The sequence below is a fragment of the Mustela lutreola genome, chromosome 2 (genome assembly GCF_030435805.1).
Source record: "Mustela lutreola isolate mMusLut2 chromosome 2, mMusLut2.pri, whole genome shotgun sequence".
In the NCBI taxonomy this organism is placed as follows: Eukaryota; Metazoa; Chordata; class Mammalia; order Carnivora; family Mustelidae; genus Mustela; species Mustela lutreola.
In genome coordinates this window covers 223,046,823-223,063,317 of record NC_081291.1, presented here as the reverse complement: position 1 = coordinate 223,063,317, position 16,495 = coordinate 223,046,823, and the positions used below count along the sequence as shown (strand labels likewise).

Genomic DNA, 16,495 nt, shown 5'->3' with positions numbered 1-16,495 from the left:
GTTGGACAGCTCGGCTGAGGATGAGCAGGCCGGAAAGATTCTGCGTGGCTTGTCCCGTCAGTGCCCCAGTGGAGGAAGCGACATGGAGTGTGACGGCCCCGAGATCGCCCCGAACACGCGCCCCACTCTTGGCTCAGCTCAACGGTGACGCTAACTAAACGCGGGGAAGGAAAAGGCTCCCGTGCCTTGGAGGGGGCGTAGCCGGGGCAGACGAGGGGAGACTCTGGGTGGATCGGGGGCCGCACGTGCGGTGTTTACGACTAAGTGTAGTTTACATTGTTGGTTTATGTTGCTGTTTGTGGTTTGTACATTCGGAACGCCTCTCTTCCGCTAGACTCTGTGCTTCTCGAGGACAGGGACTGTGAGGACACCTCAAGGAGGGCTGCGCTGCCACCAAGCACCGGGTGGCCAGGGTCACTTCTTGCTTTGGATGAACTGCAAACAAGGACATGCTTTCTGACCGGCTCCGCCCTTCCCCAGCACCTCCTGGCCCGCCGGCAGTGGGGACGGTCACTTACACGGCCCTCTCGGAGTCCCCCAGTGCTGGTAGCAGCCACAGGCAGCTTTGAAGTCCCTGGAACTCCCCAGAGGGAGATACACAGGCTGGGGCCCTCCCCCCCAGGGAGCCAAGAGATGAGCCACCAGCAGCCCCCAGGCTCTGAGCTCAGCCTATGGGGTGCCGGCAGGGGATGCCAGGGCCTGGTGCCTGAGTGCACCCCAACCACGGCCAGCCCGCACGGTCCAAACACTCGGCCTTAATTTGGACATTGACTTCAGCAACAGAGGAGGCTCCGCTGTGGGGCGTGAGGAGGAAAGAAAAGCGCTGTTCTGATTGATTTAAAAAATTAAAGTTCCCCTCTCCCTTTCCCTTCTGCGGTGGATGAAAAGCAACCTATCCCCCTCCGAAAACAAACAAAACCCCCAAGCATTCATGGTGTAGACTTTATTGCTCTCAAGGTCTTGGCACTAAGTGCGCAAGCTCATCTGTTAGATGGGGAGGGACTCGCTGAGATTTCACGCCCACTGGCCCTGGTCTCCGTGCCGGCGGGACTCTGCGCGGCGCGCTCGGCGACCCTGGCGGGCTCACCGGGCGCGCCGCAACCCCGAGGGCAGAGAACTCATCGAGAGCTGGGGGCTAAACGGGTGGGAGATCTAAATCTGCGTCTTGCAGGTGACGCGTCTGGGCTCGGGGACATCCCCGGGGCTGGGGAGTTACTGACACACACAGATGGCCGCGCTGCGGAAGGGCAGGCCCTCCCGGCAGTGCGGGGTCTCAGCTGGGAAGGAGGGGAGCTGTGCTTGAACACAGGGGGGCTGTCCTGCCTCTGCCTCATGGGGGCTGAGCCCCACCACGCCCTTCACCCCGGCGACCACCCAGAATCCAACAGCGTCCCCCTAGAGAGCATGTGCTGTCTCCAGAAACCCTCCGGAAACACAGACTTTGGCCCGATGCGTAAGTACTCGCCCAATTTCATTTCTGTCGTTCCCATGCCTCTTTCCTCCACCTCCTCTCCTAGGAAATTCCACCTGCCTCTCTTGGGAATGCTGGTTCCAGGCCACCAGAGCCAACACCGCTAGTGCTCCTTCCCTTGCTAAACCGAGCGAGGGAGTGTTGACTTGGAAACCACACACCTGAGGCTTAGGAAGGAAGTCCGGCGGCCGGGCGGGCAGCAGCGGGATGCTTGAGCTGAGCCCGGGGAGCCGGCTGCTGGGGGCCCCCCACGCTCCTCCTTCCAGCGGCCCTAGCCCCACGGCTCCATCTGCGGAACATGCAGCTCTCTGGGGCCGGGGACCCACGACAGGTCACGGGGAGACACCCCATGGCGGGGGCGGGGCAGCTGAGGGTGAGCAGTACCCCCAAGCCCCCGGGGTGATGCCGGCCACACGGGAGCAGGCCACCCCTGGGACCGGGGCCTGCTTGGGGGAGGCAGGCAGGCAGAGTGCGGGCGAGGCTCCCCACGGCTGCTTCTCATCGGGGAGCCGAGCCACCGATGGGCCAACTGTAAAAATAAAACCTCCCGAAGCCGACGAGCTCCACGTGAGCAGTCTGCAGCCAGAAGAGGTTCGCTGGTGGCCGCTCTTTACACCAGCATCCAAGGGCCCCGTGGGGTGCAGGGGTGCAGCCACTGGGGGAAGGGGCCCCTAAACTGTAAAAACAGACGCAAGGTACCCGCGCACGGGGTTAGGGAGGAGACGGGAAAGCAGGGGTCTGACCGTGAAATGGGGCTACCCGTCCATCCGACACGCGGTGTGCTCAGCCCCCGGAGCGCTCTGCACGCCCAGCTCATGGGCGAGCGCGGAGCAGAGGCGCTGGGCGCTCCGGGGGCCTGGGACCTCCATGTCCCCCCTTCCGGGAGGACAGGGAAAGTTCGCTGAGGGGAGGGGAGGCGGCGAAGGGCCCGGGTGAGTTCCCGAAATAACCGATCAAAACGAAATGGGATCTAAGTTTAAGCAGAGAAAGCGTCCAAAGGCCCCCTCTGGCAGCAGAATCTCTCGAGATGACATCAGGATGGGACCCGTGACCCAGGCGTGGCTGCCCCCCGCCCCCGCACACACGCGGCCCCTGCGCCAGGCTCCGTGGTGGACTCGGCCCCACGCAGGGGTGCAGCTGGAGTCTTCCTCTGCAGGGGCCTCCGACGGCTTCGCTCTTGGCTCAAGGTTTCCTGGTCAATATTAGTCACCAGTTATTAAGAAAAATCGTTTCTAAGGGTCTTTTGTTCCGATCTGTGTGTGTTGTTCTGTGTCTAATCGAGTTAATGGATACCACCGTCAGGTTACGTGTGTACCATCACTGCCGGTAATTACTCCTTTTTCTTAAATTCCTGGTTTCCGTAGCTAGAGCCTTTTTCTATTTCAGTTACTCCTATTAGTCGGCGGACTCCCAAGGACGCTTTAAGACAGGAGAAAGGCAAGGTTAGACCAGCCGATTGGCCGTCCAGTCGGAAAACCTGACGGTGGGGTAGGGCAGTCCCGACCTTTTGCCTCTGACCTTCCGTGGGGTCGGCAAGCCAGCCCTCTCCCTGCTCCCTCCCCGCTTCCACGCCGGGCCAGCCTGGTCTGAGGGGCACAGGGGGTGGGCCTGGTGGGGGAGAGCCTGAGTGTCCGACCATCGACCATCGACTAAGGCTCCAGGGACATCCTGAGGTCCCAGAACTGTGTGCAGGGCTGTAAAGTAATGGCCTTGTCCTCAGAGACCCCCAGACCACCTCGCAGACCCAGGAGCCTGACCCCAGCAGCAGCACACGATGCCACAAGAGCAGGTAGGTAGGCAGATGGCCCTGAGACGCACGACCCTGTGGCGTAGCAGACAGGCTGGAAAGACTCTGGGGGACCCCGCTCCCGACAGGCCGGCCACCTCGACGGCTCCCAGGCTCCAGCACAGAAGACCCCCAGCCCGAGCCGCGTCCTTCACATCCGTTACCTGCCCCGACAAGCCCCAGGAACGTCAGGATCAGGAGGGGCGAGCCGCTCGCAAAGACGCCCAAGACACAACTGAAGAGAGGAGACAGGAGGACGGTGGCCCAGGACAGGAAGTTCAGGAGTGTCCAGGGCCGGCGCGGGGGCTTGAACTGCTGTCCTGGGAACGTGCCCTTCTGGTTGTACATCTCTTGCAAGGCGTCCTGGAAGAGTCGGGAGATGGAGCTGCTACCGGCTCAGCCCCACGTCTACACCTGGGAGTGGCGGAAGGATCCTGCCTGCGGGTGCTGGGAGGGTCTGGGAGGGGAGCTCAGCTCGCCCCCTGCCCTGAAGACTGACTCCCTGCCCTGAAGACCGACTCGCCACAGTGCCCACGTGGGCCGTGGCTTCTTCCAGGCAACAGCTCCGTCCCCTTCAGAGCTGGGACACAGGCCAGGAAACGTAGCTGGTACGCACACTGCGTCCACCCAGGGCACACGGGCTCGTGCACGCTCGGTCTGGCTCACTGAGAGGACACGCAGGGCCCGGCCGGCTGAGCGGCTCTCGCGACTCTCTGAGCTCACGTCCTCCACTTCTCCCGACTCCCCACGGACCCCCCTCCCCCCTCCCCTTGCAGGGCTCTGCTGGAACAGACAGGGTCTCAGCCACCAGCCTCCAGACCCCCCAGCCGCATCCAGCCTGTGCCCCCTCCCTGAAGCCTGCCAGGCACTCGGCCACCGTAGCCCAGACTCACGTGGCCAGGGAAGAGCAGCCCTGGAGTGAGGACTCCATCCTGCTTCCCTCCCCGCCCGACTGCCCGCCACTCCCTGACTGTGCAGCGGGACAGAGGGCAAGAGGCCGGGAGGCCCGGGAACCCCCCACCCCCGGCCCACACCCCCCACCAGTCCGCTCCCACATCTGCGGAACAGGGAAACCACACGGCGCGACCTCTGTGGTCCAGTTCCAGGTTATGCCTGGTGCTAACGGGAGCTGTCGATGCCTCTGGGAAGCTGTCACATCCGCTCAAAGCACTGAGTCTGGCCACAGCTGGGTCTGCACCTTGCCTGGGCCTGAGCACGAGCCCCATGTTGGGGGTAGACTTTACTTGGATTAAAAAATTAAATTAAGGGGCACCTGGGTGGCTCAGTGGGTTAAATCCTCTGCCTTCGGCACAGGTCATGATCCCAGATTCCTGGGATTGAGCCCCATGTCGGGCTCTCTGCTCAGCGGGGAGCCTGCTTCCACCTCTCTCTCTGCCTGCCTCTCTGCCTGCTTGTGATCTCTGTCTGTCAAATAAATAAATAAAATCTTTTTAAAAAAACTAAATTAAGTTTAAAAACGTCTGGGGGGCTCAGTCGGTTAAGCGTCCAGCTCCTGGTTTCAGCTCAGGTCATGATCTCGGGGTGGTGGGATCAAGCCCCGCGTCGGGCTCCTTGCTGTGTGTGGAGGCTGCCCCTCCCTCCCGCCCTCTAAAAATAAACAAATAAATAAATAAAAATTTTAAAAAAGGTCTTTTTAAAAAAACCTGAAAGGAGTGAATTAAACCTATTTATGTCAGTGTTGACAGATATAAACACGATAGTGACTGACAAAAGAAAAAACAGAACACCTTAATGTCCTTAATATAAATTAAACCGTTAAGTGACACAAAAAATGACTAAAAATGTTACCATGTATTTCAGTAGTATAGAAAAACATGGCAAATAATAGAAAAATACCTATGTTTTCAAAAGTCATCTATGTCAAAGCTTGTCCCTTGCTACATCTGTGTTAGATGATTCTAGAAGGTGAACCTTAGGGACAGAGATGAGGCCCCTACTCCGCCACCCCCAGAGGCTGCTGGGTCCCGGCTGGGCCCTCTGTCCTCCACCCCCGACACGCTGCAGGTGCACCCAACAGGTGTGTGCGTGCAAACACAGTCCCCACGTGGCCCGCACGCGCACCGCCGCCCGCCGTGTCGACACACTGCGTCCACACGATCTGGTTCTGCAGATGAAACGCAGTCGGTTCACCACGACTGCACCATCGCAGATGAACACACACACTGTCCTGTTTCCTAATGACACAGTTACGTTACTTCTCCTCTTCTGTTGAATAACACTGTTGCACACAATCGTCTATCGTAAGAGTTAAAACCCTCACAAGCTGCCTGGCTTCGGAGACGGACTGTCTCCTGTGCTCAAGATCTCTCTGCCTTTCTGTCTACCTACACGCGAATGCTGCATTTCTTTCCCACTAGGCTTTATTTCTCTTCTGGAGAGACTCACCTTCTTGGAAATCGTCATTCACTTTATCTGAGATTTCCAGCGCAGGAACACGGCGCTGGTGACCCTCCTCCTGTCTCCCGTGCTCCTCCGGGCTTACCTTTTCACTTCTGTGGATGCTGTCCCTCTTCTAACGGGACAGGCTTGTCCACCGTTTTCTACGTTGTTAGTATTTTTATTTTTATGTTCTTCTTTTTATTTATTTTACTTTTTTAAATTTTGTTAGTATTTTTAAAGGAAAAGCATTTGGTACAGTTGATAACACGCTTTTGTAGCTTTGCTTTCTGTTCAAATGATGAATGCTATGTTTATATTATGTTCTTTGTTCTAGTCTCTCTGGGTTTACTCTATTTTTAACACATGTATGCATACGTGCATGTCAGTGTGCGTGTGACTATTAGGATAAAACGTGTGTAAGGCGTTTATAAGAGGCCCCGGCGCATAGTAAGGTGTGTCTAATGTCAACTTCACAGTCACTCCCTCGTGGGAACGACTTCCCCTCTCTCTGGTTATTCTAAGATCTCACGGTCTTCCGCGTCCCGCGATTTCAGATCAGTAGGGACGAATTTCTCTTTATTTCCCTGTTCCAGACCTGTGTTTCTGGAACCCGACGAATGCCAGGAGCTCACCGTTGTCATCTCTGACACCTGCCCCCCACCACTCCTGTCCCTTTCTGAACCTGCCAGTAGTCACAGAGCGGACCTCTCGGCCTGTGCTCCGCGTCTGCTAAACTTCCTTTCCTGTCCGTGCTTCTGCTGTGCTACCTTCTGAGTAATCTCCTCGAAGTCTTCCAGGTCACTCTCTCTTCCGCTGGACCCAATCTGTCATTTAACCTACTAACTAACACTTCACCGTCAGTGACTCGGTTTTTGCTGCCTGTAAATTCTACCTGGTTCTTCTCAAATCTTTTTCTCCGTGGGCGTTACTCTTTTCGGGTCCTTCTTCGTGCTCAGTCACTTCAAACAAACTGATTTTAGTCTCTGCGGATCCGCTGGCGAACGTCCTCCGTTCTGTGTCCGTGCGGCGCTGCACACGTGCTCTGTTCTGTGCTCGTCTCCCACGGGACCTGACCCACAGAAACCTGTGTTTACCTGCATTTCTCCAGCTCTCTGTGTGCTTTTCTCGGGAACTCTGGAGTGCTTTGTCTAGAACCACTTGTTGACATTTTGGCTCTGCTCTCCCTGAACTATGTCGCTGGGATAAATTCAAACCGCAAACCCCTCTGAGCACCGGCCTGTGATCACGAGTTATCAGGGAGACCTTGTGGAGACCCAGAGGAGAAAGGAGAACGTCGAAGTCTGTTTCCTGTGCGGGCAGGTTGGTTTCTTTTAATTCACGGTGCGAGGGCAAGACTCTCAAAAGTCTCTGCCTGCAACGAGCTCAACCCTACCTTCTGTTTCCGGGCGGGCATTCGAACCCAAGACTCCAGGGTAAGGGTGAGGGACCAGCAAACGCCATCGCAGGGTGGGGCGTCCCCAAGTTCACAGGCTTACCCCGGGCTTTCAGCTCTCCCTTCTTTTTGGACCCTTAGAGATGTCCCTTATTTTCTTAAAAGCTCACCCGTGCCTTTAAAAGGGAACCTGTTGTATGTGGAAAGGATCTTGTCTCTCTCTAAGCGCCCCCGATGCTGAAGATGAAGATACCGTGTCCTGTGTGTTCGTGTGTATAAAACAAGCTGGTGTGAAGTTTCAGGGCAGGGCGTGCTGCGGGGGGAGCGGAGAAGGATCCGTGCTTGGCACACGGATCTCCTCACGTCACCTACACTGCGTCTCTTGCATAAATCACACACACACTATGTGCAGGCTGTAGATCTATCCACTTTTACGAGAAAACGCGAAACCAGTGTGATAGTGTGGCAGCCACAGTTGTACGTCATCCTTCCTACTTTTCTCTAGTGTGCTGAGTTCTCACAAGTCAAGAAACATGCAAGATGCTGGAAAGAAGGGGGGAAGTGGTTGAGAGCCGCATGTTCTCCCTCTCCAGACGTCCGCGTGCACGCCCCGCCTGCCCCGTGAGCCGCCCCGCCGAAACCTCTTCCCGAGACCCCCGGGGAAGAGGAGCGCCGCATGCCTTTACCTTCTCCTGGTACAGTTTATGAAGCCACTGGGCCGCTTCCTTCTCATCCAGTGGGATCTCTTCCAGAGGAAACCTCCTGTTTGGGGAAGAAGATTGAAAGCCAAGTGGCTTCCCCGTGGGAGGGCATCAAACAGGAGAGGGGGGTCGTCGCTGGCCCACCTTTCCTGGTCGTGCCTCACAAGTTCCAAGGCCACATAGACAGCAAAGACATCCACCCCGGGCACAGAGGAACTGACCCCTGCAGGACCATGGGGGCCACGGAGGGAGGGGTGCTTGTGAGTACTGTAAGGGAACAGATCACGCCCCCATTTCCACAGAGAAGGGTGCACATTTGTGAGCTGCAACAGGAGTTTTGGTCTTTCTTAATAGTTCATTCTTAGGAAATAATCAAATCTGACAGTGTCTACCATCAGGCCAAGAGGATTGTATTTCACCAATGAGATCTACTTGCTCCGAATATGAAAAGCAAGAGAGATTCAGAACTTTAATCTGAACTCACAAACAGCTGACTCCAGAGAAGACACAATTTATTTATATCCCTAATCACCAGGGGATCACCGGCCCAGGAGCGCAGGTGTCTTCCGGGGGGGACAAGCAGGGCAAGGGCAGGAAGGGCTGTCCACCGCAGCCACAGTCCCTGAGGCCGCCGGCAGGGGGCACGGGGGGACATGCGTGAGAAGGAATGACCTTGGCGGTGTTCTTCCCGCAGGGCTGCCCACCTCTGGGATCGAGGTGGGTGCCACTCTCACGCAGCCTCTGGAGAGTGCTGGACGCCCACGGGGAGTGAGAGAAAGGCGGAACCCTCTACACGAAAGTGCTCTAACTCCCGGACCCACGGGTGAGGAGACCAAGTCTGGAAGGGTGGGCTGCTGAGGGACGCGCCCACGGGCTTCCCACCCACCCACCTGGCCACACTGCTCTGGTTCTGGTCTGTGTCCCGTCCTGGCCACACCCAGGCTCTAGTGTCAGTCAGCGACGCGCAGTACAAAGTGTATAAATTAAGAATTTAAAAGCACGATACAAAATTAAACTATGAGGGCGCCTGGGTGGCTCAGTGGGTTAAGCCTCTGCCTCCAGGTCAGGTCATGATCTTGGGGTCCTGGGATCGAGCCCCGCATCGGCCTCTCTGCTCTGCAGGGAGCCTGCTCCCCCCCCCCCTCTGCCTGCCTCTCTGCCTACTTGTGATCTCTGTCTGTCAAATAAATGAATAAAATCTTAAAAAAAAAAAAAAAAAAAAGTCCGCTCCCGGAGCGGACTCGAGTCCCTTGAAGAATGCTGACCCCAAACGAACTCGGGGAGGCTCAGGCCACCACCCCCGGATGCCCCTGGCCTTGTCCCCAGCACAACTTCACCAGCAGGGGAATAGGAAAAGGACTCCAAAGAGGAAACTTCCATGAGCCCAAGAAAGCTTTGGCTTGTTTGATGACAAGCATGTTCCAGACTCACTGGACACTGCTTTCCTCCAAATTTGCCAAATGGTAAGTACCACAAAACAGCACATTGACGCTTTTAGACATTCTAAGAACATGTCTGTTAAAATAAAGTTAGGTAAAGTGTAGTTTCAGGCTTTCTGCAACAAAGGGGGAAATGAACAGAAGGCTCAGGTCTTCTCCTGCCGGAGGTGATGGTCCCTTAGAGGGGCAGTGCTACCGGTGGGGTGGCTGTGAGCACGGGCCTGGAGCCGGATCAGGAGGGCTCCCCCAACCCTGCCACCTGCTGGCTAGGACCTGGGCCACCCTGCCCCCCAAACACCCCAGGACCAGGGAGGGTGAGCACCGGCACAGAGGCCACCACAGCTGTCACTGTCCTGGACCACAGCAGGTGCTCTCATACGAACCACAGCGAGGGCTGGAGGCTGCCAGGACCAGTAAGTCCCAGGAAAGCTGCCTGGTCCCTGCTGGTTCCAGAGATCTAAGGGCAGGGACGCCGGCTCTGTACCTCCTCTGAGCCAATCCACTGCAAGCCGCAGGAGAAAAAGCCCCCTGGCTTATTCTTAGCATTCACAAAATTACTCCTGCATTGGGGGGTGAAACTGCTTTAGATGGGGTCACATGAGGGGGGCCTCTGAGAGCTCTGGGGGCCAGGCTGAGCGGGGCGGAGACCCAGTCAGAGCTGGTGGGTGACAGACCAGGGGAGCTGACCCCGCACGTGGTTTAGGCACACGCTGGCCGGTCCTGCCTTCCTGCACACGGTGAAGGAACCTGGAGAGGAGGGGCCGGCAAGTTCAACTGAGCTGATCCAGTCCAGAGGGGGACCTGGAGGGCCCGCCCACCATTATGCTTTGAGCTGAGGCCAAAGTCAAAACCCCCACTATTAAGAACACCAGGCGCAGGGCTGGGACAGCTCCCCCAGCTCCCACTTCTGCCTGTGGGAATCTGAGTCGTGGTCCAAGCTGGAGCCAAGCCTCTTTTAAAGGGCCTCTGTGCTCCCTGCGGCAAGAGAGGCTGCCCCACCCTCGGGGCGTCCAGAACATTCTGCCTTCACCCCGCACCCACCCCTTCACCTTGTAGGAGAGCTAGTGCTTGTGTCTGTCCCCACATGTGCAGTCCCGGGGCGCAGGCTGTCTCCAGGCTGCACGGGGAGGGCCCGGTGCCAAGGGCTGGGGACACGGGGAAGGGCGGCTCACCTCACACACATGTCGGCCTCGTACTTCTTCCCGTAGAGGATTCCCAGCAAAGACGGGTTCTTATTTCCACGGAAGTTCAGCGTGACGTCGTAGACCGCGGCCACTGCAGGGATGGGGGGGCCTGAGACCGGGGCCTGCACCGCACCCATGCCCGCACCCATGCCCGCACCCATGCCCACACCTGCACCCTGCTCAGCCCCGCACCTGGCTCGGCCCGTACCCGGCTCGGCCCCGCACCTGCACACGACTCAGCCCCGCACCCCGCTGGGCCCCACAGGCTCCTCTCTGCATACGTGGGGGCGCTCAGTACTGCATTTACTGACATCTGTTTTCAGATTTAGGGTCTGGCTGCTGTTTGTTCCCCGTGTTCTATGTCCTATATTTGATCTTGCCCCCTTTGGCACTCATTAGATAGATAGTATTTTCCCCTTTAGAATAAGGTTTTCACTCACATCACTTTTTCACTCCGTGTATCTGTCACCTGTACCATCAACCAGCCTTCCATCACCTCAGAGACGCCAGGGCCAGCCGACACACGGTCACTGTGCTCACTGGCTCCCCGTCCCAGCCCCTGCTGCCCTCTCTCTACACGGCCCGGCTGTCCCTTGTGTAGCTTTGGACACATCATGACTTCCCGGTCTCGCTGCCCTGCAGAGCCCAGAGCACGCACGGCCACCTCCGGCTGGCCCTCACCTGTCCCTCGCAGGCACTGGACCGCCGTGGTGAAGCCCTTGGTGCGAGGCAGCAGGTGGTACTTGAGCACGGGGAGCCCCTTGGACAGGGCCACCTCCATGCTGACGCGGTGCTTCTTCTCCGTGAAGCGTGTGCCCTCGCAGTACAGGAGGAACTGCCACATGAGAGTGGACAAGGTCACCCCAGGCGACGGGCTCACAGAGCGCGTGCTGCTCAATTCGCAGCGAGGACGGAGCACTCCAGGGACCGGTGGGGCATCATGTACAACGTGACTTTATTTAGGGTGTGACCCACGCTCCGGCCACGCATTGCCCCTCGCAGAACAGCTGAGCCACGACCCTGATTCTCGAGGACTGAGAAAGACCACTTTCTGGAAGGAATGCAAACAGGAAGATGCCCGGGCAGCAGCCTCCTCACCAGGGGGCGGAAAATCGGAAGTCTCTTATCCCTCTGCCTCCCCGGGGGGATTAAAAATGCCACTAAGTAGCCAGTTTTCAAAGGCCTCCTGCCAGAGACCAGAAAGCTCAGAAAGGGAAACAATGTTCACACCGACAGCCTGCCCTTGTTTCTGATGGGGCGGGGGTCTCAGACTCCTGGAAGGGGCTGGAAACACAGGCGGAAGCCCCCGCCCCAGGGGCCTGAGGGGTGCTTGTTCTGAAGGGCAGGCTAAGTCTTCTTTGAAGTACAAGTTGATCCCCAGAACCAGAGGGTCCCTGGGGTCTGCTCTGCAGCCTGGCTCCCCAGAAGCTCCCCCGCCACCCAGCCAGGAGCCAGGCAGGTGTCCCGGGGCAGCGGATGCAGGAAGGGAGGCTCGCTCCCTCTCCAGGTGCCTTCAGTGGGGCTCTGGGTCTGCACTGGGGCAGAGGGAAGTGGGTGAGCTGGGAGGGGCCCCCCAGCCTGCAAGCTCAGAGGGGGAGGGGCCTGGCCCTGCTGTGCCCTTGCTCCGGGGGGCTCGGGTCCGGTTCTCACGGGCTGCAGCGTGTGCGCATCGCAGAGGCTGTGCACTCACCCACATGTACTCGGGGTAGTCGGACAAGCGCTTCAGCCCCTCGAGGACGGTGTCCCGGTCCTCCTGCCATTTCCGCTTGCAGAACACGATCTCCAGGAAGTACCACGTCCAGCCGATGAGCGGCACGTAAAGCAGCTCCCTCTTTGCGAGGACTTTGGAACTCTGGAGGGAGGGGGCGGGTGGTGAGAGTCCAGACCCTCGCAGGCACCCCTGGGACCGGCTTGGTGTTTGGTGACTTTGCCGTCAATGAGGCGGCCCTGCTCTGAACGTGCCCGCTGATTTCCACAGGACCCCAAGGGGCAGGCATGCCGTCCGACAGACAAGGAAACTGAGGCACAGGCCTGGCGGAGGGAGGGGTGGCCCGCTCTGGCCGCGAGGACCGGGGCTCCCCGAGGGTGACCTTGGATGACCCATATGGCTGCTTTGTCTGCAGCGCCTGCTCAGCCGGCCTCAGGCGGCCCTGCTGTGGCCCTGCTGTTTCCCTGCAACTGCTCGGCTGGCCAAGGGAGCTCTGGGCTCTCGATACGCAAGGTTCGTGGGAAGCAGAGCAATAAGCCTGAGCTCAGGACAAGCTCTGGAGAGCTGAGGGCTGACCTGACCTGACCTGACCTCAGACTCTGGTCTCAGAGGACTCAGGGGCTACACTGGAAGGGAAGAAAACCCCAGACCCCATGTCACTCACCCCCAAAATCCCCCGGGATTTTGGACCCCTCGCACTTCCCCAGGTCCCCCGTGTGGTTCACCCCCAGCACCTCCCAGGACCCTGCACTGCTCACCCCCAGCACGCCAAAGCGCTCACACATGGTCCACCCGCAGAGGAAGTCAATTTCGAAGTTGTGGTTGAGGATGATGACCACGTGCTCCTTGCCGAAACGGTCGACCGTGGCCTGGTCCGTGAACAGCGTGCATTCCGTACAGGACCACCACTCCAGCAGCATAACCAGCTCTGCGGACACAGGGGAGCGGGGTCAGCAGGTGCGGGGGGCTGGGCTCGGCTCCACGCCCCCCGCTGCAGGAGGGGCCGGCCAAGCCTGTGCTCAGGGCACTTTACAGGACGTTCATCCAGGGTGGGGCTTCCGGCTACAAATGAGTTTTGATGGTTCATATTTCATAAATTTAATTTTCCAAAGTTATAATGATTTTTTCTAAGCCCAAGTCAGGGAGAACACAAATGGAAAGCAGAAGTGGAGGAAAACCGTCATCTTAGACGGACGCCTTCCCGTCCTATTATGATTCCCACAGTCACATTTTATCCACAGAATGGGAGGTCAGGGGTGGGTGCACACACACAGCCAGCCCCAGCAGTGTAGCAGTGTGGCAGTGCCCACCGTGGCCAGGCGTGCCCAGAAAGGTGACCCCACAGACCGGGAAGCCTGACCTTCGGGCTCAGGATCACTGCAGGGAAGCCCCGTTGTTTTTGTGCTGGACCAGTCTACCCATCTTCTGATGGGACTGGCCCTCAGGGATGGAGGCCGGGACCTGGAGAGCGGGCTCCATGCCTGACTACCTGGGCCTCAGTTTCCCCATTTACGGAAAGGAGGAAATCGTGCTTCCTTACAGGGCCTCTGGACTGCTCAGGCCACAGCTTGTGATGTTAACATCCCAGAACTAGAGGACTGGGGCGGGTCTCTCTTTCCCGACAGGCACCTCCACCAGCCCAGGCCGAGGACCCGCCCGGGCCCAGGTGAGGGCCGCCTGGGCTCTGTCCCCGACATGCTGCGGATCAGGGCTCCCACCTTTCTTGTCTGCGAGATGGCAGGGGGACAGAGGTCTGCCCCTCGATGATCCCTTGACACTCACCGGCCCCTTCCACCCGGGGGAAGGCAGGTCAGCAGAAAAGACCACCTGCCCGAGGCAAACTTGGCACCGATGACTCTGCGAGCCTTGGATGATTCCATCCCACGTTCTTGAGCCTGGAGAGAGGCTCAGGCATGGGAGACAATCACTCCTAATGGACACTTGTCCCCCAGGCCCCGAGAAGATGCTCGGTACCAGCAGTCATCAGGATGGGACCAAACCATGGCGGGACACCCCTCCCTGCTCCTCGGGAGGGCCGTCCCTGGACACAGATGGGGGAGACGGCACACCGCCCGTCTCACCACTGGGCACCACTGGGCCCCACTGGGCCCCTCACCGCCCGGCACCACTGGGCACGCACGGCGGGACGGCTGCTGGGCACGTGCTGGGTACTTTCTCGGTACTGAGAGTCCACACGGAGCTTCTGGACGACCCAGCGATTCTACCCCAGATCCCAGTGGGGACCCATGTGGCCTGGAGCCCTGTGGCAGCCAAACGGAAGAAACCACCCCAGTGCCCACAGAGTGATGCACAACTGGGTGACACCGTCCGGCCATACCGCACCATGTGACCCAGCCACGACCTGGGCGGGCCCGGAAAACAGCGTGCTCGGGGAGAGGCCATCCTGAAGGACTGACCTGTAGGGACCATATACTGTGAAGGGGTGAACTTACTCTCAGGAAAGCTGTTGAAAAGAAGAGGAAGGAAAGCAGAGGCCACAAGGCCGCTTGTGCGTGTGGAAGTGCCCCCTGCCGACGGGGCCCCCGGCCACCTGCCCCAGCGAGACACGGAGACACGGAGACATGGCTGGCAAGGAGCCCCGCTCCCGCTCTCCCCCCCGCCCCCACTCTGGCTCTGGTTTAATCCGAAGGCACGCAGCCGGGGCAGGGCCTGGGCAAAGTCACAGGGTCACAGGGGACCATCGGGGAGGCTGTTGCTCTGAAAGCGATTTGTGGGGAATGGGCCAAGGTTTTCTCCATTACTCTAGTACGAACACTTGTGACGCACCCTCTTAACACGCCCTCAGCGCACAATCCTGTGCCGTTTCCTCTGGGCACAGGGCTGGACAGCATCACAAACCCTGTGGCCCTCCAGGTGTGGCCCATTTCAGGTCCCTCTCGGACACAGAACAGGGTGGGACATGTTCTGGGACCGGCTCCCCCACCCAACGTCCTGAGGTCGGCGTGGTCCCATGAGGCAGCAGACCCCGTGTAAAGGCAGGGTATTGCCTGCTGCAGGCTCGGACCGCGCAGTCTCTACGGGTTCGTCCGCTGCCGGACAGGTGTCCCCACCGCGGGCCCTCGGGAACGATGCTGCCACGGACAAGGGGAAGTTCTGCTTCCTTACCCCTTGTCTGAGAGGCCCCAGTAGGGCCTTGGCCTCCTGACCCAGGGCCGCCAGGGGCAGGGGTACAGGCTGGCTCGGCGGCCCCTCGCCCGCTGTGCAGCCCCACCTGGAAGTGGGACGTCTCGGCTCCCACCCCGCAGGCGCTCCGGGGCCGTCGGCCTCGCGGGCAATGCTGCGTGAACGCGGGCTGTCCCAGGTGTCCTGTGTCTCACCGAGGTGCCCAGAGACCACACATGGAGGGAGGGACAGACAGACACCCTAGATCCCCTACAGACATTCTCACGAGGATAAGCCCGAAGTCACCTGTGGGGAAGCTTGGTCTGTGCTCGTAGAGGGGAGGACGGGCCGGGGTGGCCCTGCCCATCTCACCAGAAGACCGGCAGCCTCCCTGTCGGTGGAGTGCGGTGACCTGTCTTCCATGTCTGGGGTCTCGGCCCGGTGGGGGGACATTCTGAACTGGGGCTTTGGCGGGCTCCCGGGCCCAGCACTCATTTTCCGGCGGGGCTTCCTTCGCTCCGAACAAGCCAGTGCTCGCTCGCAGCCTCTCACCCGCTGCCCGCCACCGCCCGCAGACGCCCCTCGTTGACTCGGTCTGGACAGTGCGGCTGGGAGGGAGGCGATGCTCTTTCCCCGCCCGGAAGGTTCGGCGTGGCCGGGTCAGTGGGAGCCCGAGGCCGGACAGGGGTCACACTGGGGACGTACTCAGGGCACCAGCAGGGGCGGAGGGGGCAGGCCAGACCTCACAGCGTGAGAGCAGAAGCACGTGTCCCTCTAGACACGGGACGCAGGCTCAGGGTCACTGAGACGATGCTGTGATTGCTGCCTCACAGCCATCTGGGGGAGCCTTCCCCTCCGTCCTGGCCGGAGGGGATGCCTGCGCAGCACCCCAGCTCCAGCGGGCCCCCGGGGGCTCCCCCAGCCTCGTGCTCAGCAAGGCCGGCGCTGCTCGGGCTCGGGGCTGCTCCCCGCACGGGGGCCGTGCTCCGGGCTGCTCACCGACTGCACGTGCTTTTCCATGCTTTCGCCCAGTTCGTTGTCTTTTTTACAAAAATGGATTTGTCTTTGCTCTTTTAACCCCTCTTCCTCCAAGAGTTCCCCCGTCGGGCTGGTGCGTGTTTCCCACCAGCTGTCGTCGGTGGCGTCTGACGGTCGCTGTCCCGGCCACCCCGGAAGGAGAAGCAGGACCAGGGGCTGGAACGCTCGCCCCCCCCCCCACCCCACACACCAGGCCTCCCCGGCTTCCACCTCACAGGCCGGCTCGGTCGTCACTCGACGGGCTCACGTGGA

At 59.4% G+C, this 16,495-nt stretch overlaps 1 protein-coding gene across 4 annotated transcripts in view; it reads right to left on the bottom strand.

The window, feature by feature from the left end:
- Positions 1–2,432: 2,432 nt before the first annotated feature.
- AGPAT3 (1-acylglycerol-3-phosphate O-acyltransferase 3) overlaps positions 2,433–16,495 on the bottom strand; it is a 79,449-nt gene continuing 65,386 nt past the window's right edge. For 3 of the 4 annotated variants that reach the window (XM_059164874.1, XM_059164875.1, XM_059164876.1), the window contains exons 3-9: positions 12,841–13,010; positions 12,065–12,226; positions 11,056–11,209; positions 10,363–10,465; positions 7,737–7,812; positions 3,422–3,620; positions 2,433–2,890 (exon numbers count right to left, since the gene is read on the bottom strand). In XM_059164874.1, coding sequence (XP_059020857.1) covers positions 2,802–2,890; positions 3,422–3,620; positions 7,737–7,812; positions 10,363–10,465; positions 11,056–11,209; positions 12,065–12,226; positions 12,841–13,010 — 953 coding nt within the window. In that variant the 3' untranslated portion in view covers positions 2,433–2,801. Of the gene's footprint in view, positions 2,891–3,421; positions 3,621–4,916; positions 7,594–7,736; positions 7,813–10,362; positions 10,466–11,055; positions 11,210–12,064; positions 12,227–12,840; positions 13,011–16,495 lie in introns of those variants that run through there. The other variant, XM_059164877.1, reaches the window with a different exon arrangement.